The 12057-nt window shown below is 42.9% G+C and overlaps 2 protein-coding genes across 3 annotated transcripts in view; one reads left to right on the top strand and one right to left on the bottom strand.

The window, feature by feature from the left end:
- Map4k5 (mitogen-activated protein kinase kinase kinase kinase 5) overlaps nt 1–3629 on the bottom strand; it is a 92442-nt gene extending 88813 nt beyond the window's left edge. Inside the window, exon 1 of the mRNA XM_034514003.2 lies at nt 3372–3629. Coding sequence (XP_034369894.1) covers nt 3372–3479 — 108 coding nt within the window. The 5' untranslated portion in view covers nt 3480–3629. The remainder of the gene's footprint in view (nt 1–3371) is intronic.
- A 113-nt stretch (nt 3630–3742) lies between these two features.
- The window catches only part of Atl1 (atlastin GTPase 1), a 76021-nt gene continuing 67706 nt past the window's right edge, over nt 3743–12057 (top strand). The window contains exon 1 of one of the 2 annotated variants that reach the window (XM_034514005.2): nt 3743–4070. The gene's annotated coding sequence lies outside the window, so the exon portion shown is untranslated. The remainder of the gene's footprint in view (nt 4071–12057) is intronic. The other variant, XM_034514004.2, reaches the window with a different exon arrangement.

Here is a 12057-nt window from a genome sequence, read left to right as displayed (position 1 = left end):
CTTAGAATTCTCTGGACACTAGCCTGGAAGCAATTTTGGTATAAAATGGCAGAGGTTCTCATGCTGCTGCTGTGAACCATGGTAATGACTCCAAGCTGCTCTGTGGACAGGAGGTGGGGGAGACACTTTATCCAGATTTTCCCTTCCTTTAGCAAGTGTTAAATCTTACAAACAGGATCTGCCTAGCTGGGACTTAGCCCTTCATCCATCACCCACCACATTCTTCTCCCCTCCACCATCTCCTGCTCTACTCTCAAAGATTTCCTCCATTTACCCACATCTTAACGTTCCTCTCCTTTCAAGCAGAGAACAGCCATTTAAGATGGAGTCTGCACCTCTTGGGAAAGAATGGAGGTTCTCAGGGGACCTGTGTGTTCACAGAGTGTAAAAACTACAAAGAATCTCAAAGCCAGGGTACTTTTAAATTACTACTTCATAATATAGCTCAGGCATAAAGACAAACTGGGATTCGTAAGAGATGAAGAGATGAAATTATTTCTCACTAATTAGTTTACTAGTTTGCATCACAGATGAAAAACACTTCTGAAGTGCCCCAGGATTTTCAGTTTCTTAAAAATACAATCAATCCGGTTTAAAAAAAAAATTCCAAAGTTTCATGTTCTAGGCATGTTAAGGAGTAAGTATAAACTCACAAAATTCCACAGGACTTAGATCACTGATAATAAATACACTATGAAACAGCTTTTCAGAAATGTTTTCCCAGAGAACTCAAGTTATTGAAATTTGTAATAAAAACAGACATGCAGCTATCGTTAAAACAAAACAAAAGGGTGCGGGAATACACAGAGAATTAAATACCAGCACTGTTGTGATGTCAAAGTTAAGTGCTCAGATAACTAGGTGACAGAATCACCTAGAGCCCTCTGTCACCCTCTTAGATCCTTTACTCCGTATCCTGCCTAATTTTAGGTGTTAAGATACAACAAAATGGGGATGGGTGGGTGTAAAATCCCTGTCCTTGTGAGGATTTATACTATTGGTCAAAACAGACCAGTAAAAAAAAAATAAGTGAAACACTGGGCTAGACAGCATAAGTATAGTGATAGTTAGGTATGTCTAAAGGGAAGGAAGCAAGACACTCACTGTCTGGGGAAAAGATACTGAACAGAGGAAGTAGCAAAAACAAAGACTCCAAAGTTCGAAGATGCTTATTGTTGTTTAAGGAAAGTCTGCAGGCCAGTGTGGTTAGAGCAGAAGGGAGAGGGAGGGTGGTGGGTGAGGTCAGAGGTCAGGGTGAGGGGCTGGGGCTTACTACAACTGAGTAATGTTTTCCTGGACAGCAAGGACAGCAACAGGTGGAGGAGGAGGGAGGGAGGTGGTCCCAGGTAATTAGAACACACCAAGCAGAAAAAAGGCACACCAATGTCTGAAGGCTGCATGGCACTCAGAGGCTGGCCTAGCCCTCAAGGAATACACATAATACTGTGAGCTTGATTGTGAAAGGCGGGAGGGCGAGGTGGAGTGGGAAGCATTTAGCCTCTGATTGTGGAGTTGTAGAAGTGAGCAGCAGGACCAGGAAGCAGCTGGGTAAGGAGGAGGCAGTCAGCTGTCCTTTTAATGTAAACACTGCTTTCCTAGGGAAGGATGCAATCCTTCCAGAGAGCTGCTCAGGTCGTTATTCTGTAAAGAAAAATGTGGAGGTCTTGGCAGGATCCTTGTGGGGGAAATGCTCCCTTTAAGTTTTCTGTGTAGTAGGGGAGAAAGGGGGTCGGGTGGAGCAAGAACTAGAATTTAGAGTATTGTATAATTAACACGAACGGAATGGAACTGGTCTAACTTACAGTGAATCATAAGACAAAGATGACTTAAAATGGGACCAAGAAAGCAAACAGGAGTTTCTGTTTCTTTAAAGAGTAAGCATTTCCTGAAATGGGTAATGAGCAAATAAACAAGTTTGTGCTAACTACCACTAATTTTACAAAAAGAAGGGGATTCCATTATAACTGTGCATTTGCATCAAAGGTACTCAAGGCCAGAGTCAGTCAGGACTTTGCTTACTGTTGCACAGCTCGGTTTCTAGAACAGTGTCTGGTTGGGCCCAAGTGCCTGATCTTAAGGGGTAAAAAGCCTACCCAGAGCCCTCACCTCAGAATCAAACACCCCAAGGTACTACTACTAGCAGAAAATTACTCAAAAACAAGCAGAGAAAAGAGATGTTTTCTTAGCATAGTACCTGTGCAAGTCAACATACCTCAGTGGAGTCAATTGAAACAGGGCCTCATGAAACAGGGCCATTAGGGCTTTATGCAGACTGCTGTTTGGAACATACTGATATATAGGTCAAAATATCAAGCTGTTACAAAAGGAAAATAAACTTTTCTTAATACCCATAAGCAATTGCACTAACTCTGCCCCTTTGGAACAAAGAACAAAAGCCATAAGGGAATATTGGACAGTCTTTTCCTCTGAACCCTTCAAAAACTTAGCTGACTTAAGAAATTGGTTTGCTTTGCTATGGCATGGGGTTTTTTTTGTTTTTGTTTTTGTAACGGCAGATTACAAATTTATTATTATTTGTCTTAATATAAGAGACCAGTAAAAAGGATAGCAGCAATTACCACTCATGATTATGGAATACTATAAATCCCAAAGAGAAGAATTCTGGAGTAGGAAAACCCCGTAAGTTATATTCATTATTATCAACCAAATACAAATGCTTAAACTTCTGCCAGGTGAAAAACGTCTTTCTCTAAATTTGTTTAAATTTAATTACACTTTGTTTCTTTACTGGGTTTGTGTGAATGTGTATATGTGTGAGTGAGTAGGGGGGTACGGGGGGGGGGAGGGGATCCGTGTGGAGGTCAGGAGACAACTTGATTCCACCAGGGAGAATCCGGGGACCTTTCTGGGGTCCTAAGGCTTGGCTCTAAGGGCCTTTACATCCTGAGCCATCTCACGGGTCCCCAAAGACATCTTCCTACAGGCGTCATGTTTACACACAAATCCTTTTACTCCAGAACCAGATTACTTACAGTTCACAATTTAGAGCCCGGTTCCACAGAGATTTTTAAAGTCAAGTTTACTCATAACAATAATTTAGAATGCAAATGTCTAGATTTACAATATTCTTTCCTATCTACTGCCTTCCGCGAAGCATTTTCCCCCCCACATTCACACCAGAACAATCTTCAGAGTAACTTCAATACCATAAATACGCCTTAAAACCACAAAAAAGCTTAGCCGTGGTTTGTAAGGTGCGGTTAAGTCTGCCGGTCGGTAGCAGTAGAACAGATGGGGAACCCGGGGTGCTCGGAACGGTGCCGCGGGGTCCGGGCCGCTTCCTGGCCGGACGCAGTGGTCCGGCACATCCCGGGGGCGCCCCACGCTCGCAGGCCGGGCCGGGGCCTCACCTTGTAAACGTCCCCGTACGTGCCGCTGCCGACCCTCTGCACCAACTCGTAGTCGTGCTGCGGGTTCCGCCTCAGGATGTCGGCGGCAGGCCTCAGTGGGGCCTCCATCTTCGCTGCGCCCAGCCCGGGGCTCTGCCCGCGGCACCCGTATCCCGCTAACGAGGGCGCGCGGCGTTTCCCAACATGGAGCCTCGGCTCGCAGCTGCGCCTGCACCGGCGAGAGCGAGCGCGGGGGCGTCACGGGGCGCGACCCCGGCAGCCTCCGGGCCTCCTCCGCCCCGCCAGGCCCCGCGCCGGCCGTATCCGAGAGGCCGTCGGTTCCTTGCCGAGCGCTGCGGAGACCCGCGTCTTCTCCGAGACTGCCGTGCGCACAGTCGCCGCCGCACCACGTTCTCCACCCGCGACTGCGTCACCGGGAGACACGTTCGCGGCCGGCGCGGATAGAGCCTGGCCCGCCCGAGAGCGCAGGCCGCGGGCCCAGAGTGCCGCCCTGAGGCCCGCCGAGTGCACGACACCCTCGCCGCCGCTGCGCCCCGCCTCCCAGCTGCTTGCGGGACGCCTTAGGCGTTTGTGCGGCGTCTGTGCGGCGTCTGACCCGCCCAGGAACGGCCAGGATTCCTCCAGTTGCCGGCAGGACTAGAGGAGGAGGGCCTGTGCGCAAGCCTCGGGAGCGCTGCCTCCTACTTCCATTTGGTCCAGGTAAACTGAGGCTGCCTGGGCAGGAGGTGGGGGAGTGCCGGGTTAACCAAACGCCGGCACGCCCGACTGCACCGTCCTGTTTTACACACTGTTCCCGGTGGTACCAGTTCTGAGGCTGGACCGCACACTTGCATAACCAGTCTTTCACCGGGGTTTCCTGGGCCATTTTTTGAAAACCCCAATTCCTACGAAGTTCCTGTGGTCTCTGGGGATCACCGCAATATTGCAACGTTAATCAGACAAGGAGTTCTGGAGCTTCTAAAGCAAAGCTAGGACCTTTGTCTGATTCTGGTCCCAACACTTCCAAAGTAGGTGATCTGGGACAAGGCATACTTGGCAACATCTCAGTGTCCTTATCTGTAGCTGGAAGAGGATAGGTTTTGCATTTGACACCCGAGAAGTGTTTGTAAGCCATTTACTGCATTGTAAAGAGGATTATAAAATGTAAGAGGCTTTAAAATATAAGAGGCCTAACAATGTACAAAATACTGGGCAGGAGTTGTGAGAAGTGATTTGGTTAATGTTTCGGCCTGTTTTGTAAATTGAGTTCTACTCTTGTTCTTAAGGTAGAAATGAAGTTACCAATTTTATGTATTCTGATAAAGTTATTTCTAGAGTCCTGCAGAGATTTTCAGTAGAAAAAACAGCTAAGGACTGGAAAGATGGCTCAGTGGTTAACAACACTGGCTGCTCCTCAGAGGACCTGGGTTGATTCCCAGCACCTGCATGGCAGCTCACAGCTGTCTGTTGTTAACTCCAAGTAGGGATCCAGAGTGGGCTGGGGGGAGGTCCGATGCCCTCTCTGGCCTGTATAGGCACCAGATATGCATATGGTGCATAGGCATACATGCAGGCAAAACACAAAATTAAATAAAAATTTAAGAAAAATTGGAAAAACTAGAAAAGATTACAACAGAACAATCTAATTCTGTTTTGAGAAATACACTTCTTATAGCTAATAAATGAAGAAATTAAATCAACACCTTAATAGAACAGAGAATATATGCATTTTCTTGTATTCCACACACAAAGAACACTTATTTAGGGAACATAAGTAAGCCCAGACTTACATGCTCCAAGGACAAAGCCTGTGTGTGTGCTGCATTGAAAAAAATGGTTGAAGAACAGTTCCTTCTTTCAAAGCTTCTTGGCACTTGTTTTGGTGGGCACATATTTTTGGCTTCGATGACTCAAAATCTCTTCAACTGTTCTATTGGTATCTTAGTACTTGTTTACTGTCATGGATTTATGTTGGTCATGTAGTCAAACCCACCCTTACCCACTCTGCGACTAAGGCCATTGTGGAACAGTCATGGGTTGAGGGTCCTGCACCACACTGGCCCCAGGATAGTCAAGTCAACTTGGAGGGTGGGTGTTGTGTCAGGGGAGAGCAGCCTTCCAAGTTCAGAGTCAAAAAGGAAACACTGATCCTTTCTCTAGTGTGAGATGTATTTGTTCTTATTTATACCTGCATTATCCCGTAGAGAGTTTGAGGCAGCTCACACAAAATACTTATTTTTACACAAGATAAAAATAAGTGAGAGGAAACTGCATAAGATTTGAAAGGGGGGAAGCAGGAAACCAGAACAATGCAATCAAAAAAAAAAAAAAAAAAAAAAAAAAAAAAAGACCAAAGGAAATTTGAGAGTGGGTTTTCTTTGTTTGTTTGCTTGTGTTTGAGAGAAAGATAAACAAATTGATGAAGAGAGGCATATCTTTTCCTGATGCTAAGACCTCAGAGAAGTTTCCCTTGTTTGCCTTCACCAAGTGGAAACCTGAGGACCCAGTTTGAGACAAAGATAAATATCTTCTGACAACCCTCCAAGTGTATTATTGTAAAAACATACTCTTTGAAATGAATTAGGTAATAAAAAGTTCGAGGTCACAAGTGAAGATAATTTATGTTGCCAGTAATGGCAGCTCCATATGCTCTTGACCATCAACCAAAGAATGGATAGCCTGGAAAGACAGGAGTCTGTGTGGTGGTGGAAACCAGTGTCTGCTACAGTCATCATTTCCCTTGTGCCACAGATGATGCAAACAGGAAGACATTTGCTTTACACTAACTTCAAAGGAATTTTAAAGATTTTTTTTCAGAACTAGCTAAGTTAATTTTAACAAGATCAGTGATGTAAGCGGTAAAGAAATTCAAATTCAATTTACTTATAAACTGTGAGTAGGCTTAATTTGTATCTTAAACAATTAAGCATATAATTTCAAGGTTATAAGTTATATAATAGTAAGTCAGTATAGCTAACATTGAAAGAACTCTTAAAATTGCTCAGTTTTATAAAGACAAGATATGGAATAAGAAAAAACATGACTTAATAGATATTTCATTCAAAACATTATATATATATACACATATATATACACACACACAATAATACTTAACAAGTAAATGTCTTTCAGCTTTTAAAAATTTAATTTTCTCTAAAAACCAAAAAAATTTAATTTTGATAAAGTTTATTTCTTGCTGGGGGGCCAGTGCTAATACTATGGTGTGTATACAGGTGTGTGTGTGTGTGTTTGTGTGTGTGTGTGTGTGTGTGTGTGTGTGTCTTGAAGGACAGCTGTGGGAATTGGCTCTGACTTTCCAGTACGTAGATCAAACTCAGGCTGTTAGGTGGAGGCAGCAGCCCATATAGGCTGTGTGGCCTCACCAGCCCTATTTTCCAGCTTTTTGCTCTTTTCCATATAACAAACTATAGTGGTTTCCTGTGGGTTTGCTATGCTTTCCCCACCTCTTTTAATCTTCCTCACTAAGTGCTAGTTCTGATTGGTAATCTCTACAGTCAGATTTAATTTTAGCCAAGACTAAATGACAACAAAAATCAAGGCCATGGAATTTTTTATGTTTTGTGTAGCCTTTAATTCCTGCACTTGGGAGGCAGAGGCAAGACTTGTAGAACTACATGGGCTACACACTGTAAACTGAATAATTCCAAGATCTCTGTTAAGCTAAGGTACAGGCACTGAAGGGGATGGTCTGGGGTCCTGTGTTGGGACTTGGGTCATTTGAACAGGTAGGAGTAAGAATAGAAGTTGGATAGAATATGAGTTGGATTTTCAGCATAACCCAGATAGAGAAGTTATAGCCTGGGCTTGGATGAAAGAGTTCATAAACTTGAAGATGCTATAGAATCTTGGCAAATACTTCCCTAGAATTGAGATGTGTGTTGACTTGAGCATCTGCCCTTCCACATGGGTTACTTGAAGCTAGTACATAATAATGGCAGTCTTACATTTTAAAATTTTCTATTCTAAAATGACATGTCTAAGGAAAGTTATATAAGGGATTTAATTTGGCGTACATTTTTAGAAGGCTAGCATCCATGATGGTGGCATGAAGGAACAGCTAAGAGATCACATCTTGATCAGGCAGAAAGAATCATATGAGTCATTTGAAACATCAAAGCCCATACCCAGTGACATACCTTCTCCAACAGGGCCATACCTCCTAATCCTTCCCAAACAGTTTGACTAATTGGGACAAAGTGGTAACATATATGGACCTATAGGGGCCATTTTCAATCAAACCACTACAATGGCTTACAGTCTCTATATGGAAGTGCCAGAATTTCCCTCATATAAAGACTCTAGGTTCAGGAAGATGGAAATGTTGGACTTTGTTTTAGATATAAAGTGTATTTCCACATGCTGAGGTATGGAAGGTTTTATTCATAGCTGGTAGATCTAGTCATTAGTGATTGGTTTATGAGGACTCTGACCTAAGTGATGGCTTGGTTCATTGAGAGTGTCAAAATCTGAATGAACGTTTGGGTATGTTGGAAACAGGTCACTGGGGACATTCCTTTGAAGGATATTTTTGTGCTACCCCCTACTCTGTTTCTCTTTCCTTCCTGGCTGCTTTGAAAGGAGCAGCTTTGCTTCAGCAGGCTCTTCGGCCATAATTGCTTCCCTCAGCACACAACCAGAAACTATGGGGCCTGTTGACAACAGCTTAGAACCTCTACATGTTAAGTTTTAAGTGGTTTCTTTCAAGTGTTTTTTCACAGTAATGGAAAGAAGACTGACATATGCTCTACTGTGTTCATCCTGCACAGTTATACTCTGTGCACACCTCCTCCAGAAGGGCCTGTAGAATTTATCCAACCAAGACATTGAGTGAAGAACAGAGAGATCCTTTCCAACTCCACTGGTAATTGTCCTCAGTAGGTTGCACATCATGTTGCCACAGTAACACAGGGAGATTCTTGCAGAGGCCAGAAGACATAACTATCAAACACATGCTGAGTACAGTTACTAACTATAGGTATAGTTGATAACCCTCAAGAAGAAGTAATATTTAAGGTATTTTGACTACAAGAGTTTGGGATGGTGGCCTATTGATCCTCAGATTGATGGAATAAATGAAACCATAGACTACTTAAGTAGCTACCCATAGTTACTTATTTTTAAAAAGATTTATTTATTTTATGTATGTGAGTACACTGTTGCTTCCTTCAGACTCACTAGAAGAGGGATTGCATCCCATTACAGATGGTTGTGAGCCACCATGTGGTTGCTGGGAATTGAACTCAGGACCTCTGCAAGTGCAGTTAATGCTCTTAACCACTGAGCTGTCTCTCCAGCCCGAATAGCTACTTGATAAATGTGAGTGGGATAATTCTAGGAATGGTGAGCAGAAAAGGAATTAGAATCTGTTATAGTATGATAGAGATGCAAAACATTATGTAACATCTGGTGGTAAGCCAGTTCTTAAACCTGGAATTCCTTAAATAAGGAGTGGGAGGCAGGTTTCTTTGAGGAAGGATGCTGCCTATAGTTAAATTTAATGATTGTCCCTTACCTGTAGCAATTTCCAAAGAGGCCTGTGACCTTTCACCAGAATGAATATGAATTGAGGAAATGTGAAATTCTCAGACTGTCTAGAGGATAATGGCCTGCACAGAATTCCCTGCAGCATTGTTGTCACACACCAGCATTCCAGTGATCTCAGTAGACACTGATGGAAGTCGGATGGATTCCTGGCTAGGGTGTTGTTCAAGAGAGGTCTAGAAGTAAAGATAAATGCTGGGGCTGTTTTCCCAGTTCCAAAATGTATGTGAGAATGGGCACACTGCACAGAGGAAACTCAAAAGAGGCATGTGAATGTCAATGAAGAGATGTGAAACTGGGGGACTGATAGGCCTAGTGTGACCCTGGTGCCTACAGGAGAAAATCAAGTTAAACCTTATCACACAGAAGATTAGTTTAACTGTTAAAGACCTGAAAGACATTAGTCCAATTGTTAAAAGTCTGAGAGATGGGGCTGGAGGAATAGGTCAGAGGATAAGGACACTTGCTTCTCTTTCAGAGGACCCATGATGACTGACTATATCTACCTCCAGTTTCAGAGGACCCAACACTCACTTGTGACCATTGCAGTCACCATACATGCAGGCAAAATACACATTCAAAAAAAAAAATTAAATCTGAGAGACAGAGGTTCAGTGGTGTCTTAATCTGAAAGGGTTAAAAATTTTCAAAACCTCCTAGCAGACTAAACAGAACCAAGAGTGCAGGTCAATTTGGTCGTGAGCTCTGTATTTCAGGAACTTGGCTGACCACAAGATAGATAGCTGATTATGTATAGGCTCTTAGAGAATAGCCTGTTCCTTGTACCCTGTCACAAACTGAATAATGGGCTGGGATTTTCCACAGGTGCTCTCCAATAGCCCTCCTTTACTCCCCCTGGGTTGTGGTTCCCCCCTCCCCCCGAGTTGTAGTTTTTGGCTTTAAATTCTCTCTGTCTCCAAAGCCTCGGGGTCAGACCCCACTGCCCCTGTGTGGGTCATGGGTCTTGACCTCAGTATACTGATTGAAATATACCTCTTGCTGATTGCATCAAGTTCGGTGTCTTGTGAGTTAATGGGTGGCTGCGAATTCCTGAGGCTTGGGGGCCTTACATATCCATTTTATGTTGTTATAACACCACAGACTGCAAATTCATATCTCTCAGTTCTGAAGGTTAGACAGTTCAATATCAAGATGCTTGCGTCTGATATTGACATTTTGGTTATATTATCACTTAGGAAAAAGGCAACAGGACAAGAACTTGCTAATGTGAAATAGTTAGATGAAGGAAAACCTTCATTAAAGAATGTAATAGGGCCCAGCCTTCATGGCCTAATCATCCCTTAAAGGGGCCATGTTTTGACATGGTTACAATAGGGATTAAGTTTCCAACATATGAACTTTGGTGGACACATTCAAACCATCCCAAATAGACAAATTAGCTTGGATATGTTTGTGAATTACATAAAAAATACAATAGTTTCATGGAAATACCTCTATAGATAAAGAACTTGCTGAGCAAGTGTGACACCCTTAGTTCAGGTCCCCAGCACCCATTTGAAAGCCAAGCATGGTGGTATCACCTGTAGCTCCTGCACTGGAAATGCAGAAATAAGAGGACATTATTGACTTTCTGGCCAGCCATTTTAGCTGAAACAGTGAGTCGGATTCAGGGAGAAACCTTGCCTCAAAGAAATAAAAAGGTAGAGAAACAATTGAGGAAGACATTGTCAGTTCCTGGCCTCTACATGCACACACTAAAGTGAGCACATATAGGGAAGCTTACTTGTACATGTGCATACATGTGTAAACCACACACACACACACACACACACACACACACACACACACAGAGAGAGAGAGAGAGAGAGAGAGAGAGAGAGAGAGAGAATATGAATGAAATGTTTAAGCCAATTAATTTGTAATACTGCATCTAGGACCTTAACTAGGGCCAGTAAACTTAAGCTTGGTAGCCTGAGCTCAGCTGCTGACTTAAGCCCAAAATGTAGCTTTTCCAGTTCCTGTGAACAAGGATAATCTGAAGCATTTGCCTTCCTGAGGCTGTGATAGGCTTTTCAGTGCAGTAACACAGTATAATTCTAGACTGACCTTTGTTTCCTTGCTATCAAGAAGAACATCATGGCAGTCTATTATTTTGATTTCATTATAGAAATAGGACTGGGGAGCAGGAAGTAGCTACCAGCCTATATACTTTAGAAAGACTATTCATGTAGATGTGATCTCATGCATATAGTGATGGATATTAGGGACTTAAGATAGGACATCCATCAGCCTAGGAGTTTGGGACCACACTGGGCAAAGTATTTTAACTCATTCCTTAAAACAAAACCAAATTATCCTTGTACCAGAGGATGAAACATAAATCCATGTGGTACTAGCACCTTATTGAATTTTATCCATCTCAGAGGATGAGTGGATATGCTTAGCTCTCCTATTTGAATTCTGAAGACAATGTACTACATTCACTGCTCTTTGATCCTTTCTCTCATACCGCATGACTATCAGTTGTCATGGGACTTTGAACAAATAACATGGCTGAAGTCCCATGCTATGTCTTTATACTTGGGTTTTAAGACTCAGCAGACCTGATGGCAAACACAAATATTATACAAAGTCTCTTGTAACCCCAAAATGAGAATCATAGCACTAGGGGCCCTACCTAGGATTTTGGAAGATGACCATGCTCTATCTGTGATGTCTATACTACTGAAAGCCAACTCTTGGCTTGCTACCAGGCATTGGCACATATTTGACACCAGACTATGGGATGCTAAGTGACAATGTGACAAAAACTAGTCTTTAGGAACTGTGTGTTCTCTAGTTTACTGATCTATAAGTGCAGACAGCAGAATTCCGTTGTTGAATGGAACAGTACATACTTGAAAAGCTTGGCATGATCTGGAAGAACAGGTAGATTTCTAACAAACTTCCATGGCATCTTTGATTCTGTCGGCACCCCATACCTCCTTTCTTCTACTTACATATGCAGGCTCAGGGTCAGTTAGCAGAGGAAGTACATGTACAGGCCTTGTTTATTAATATTTGTTATTCTGTGTTAGCACCAATGTGAAGAAGTTTACTGCTGATTTGTGGCCCTATTCCACAAAGAGGAATGTTGACAATGAAGAAAAATTCTCTAGTGGGCACAATATTGAATAGTACATTT

The sequence above is a fragment of the Arvicanthis niloticus genome, chromosome 11 (assembly GCF_011762505.2).
Source record: "Arvicanthis niloticus isolate mArvNil1 chromosome 11, mArvNil1.pat.X, whole genome shotgun sequence".
NCBI classification, from domain to species: Eukaryota; Metazoa; Chordata; class Mammalia; order Rodentia; family Muridae; genus Arvicanthis; species Arvicanthis niloticus.
Note: the sequence above shows the minus strand (reverse complement) of the source record. Positions and strands in the feature narration are given on the sequence as shown.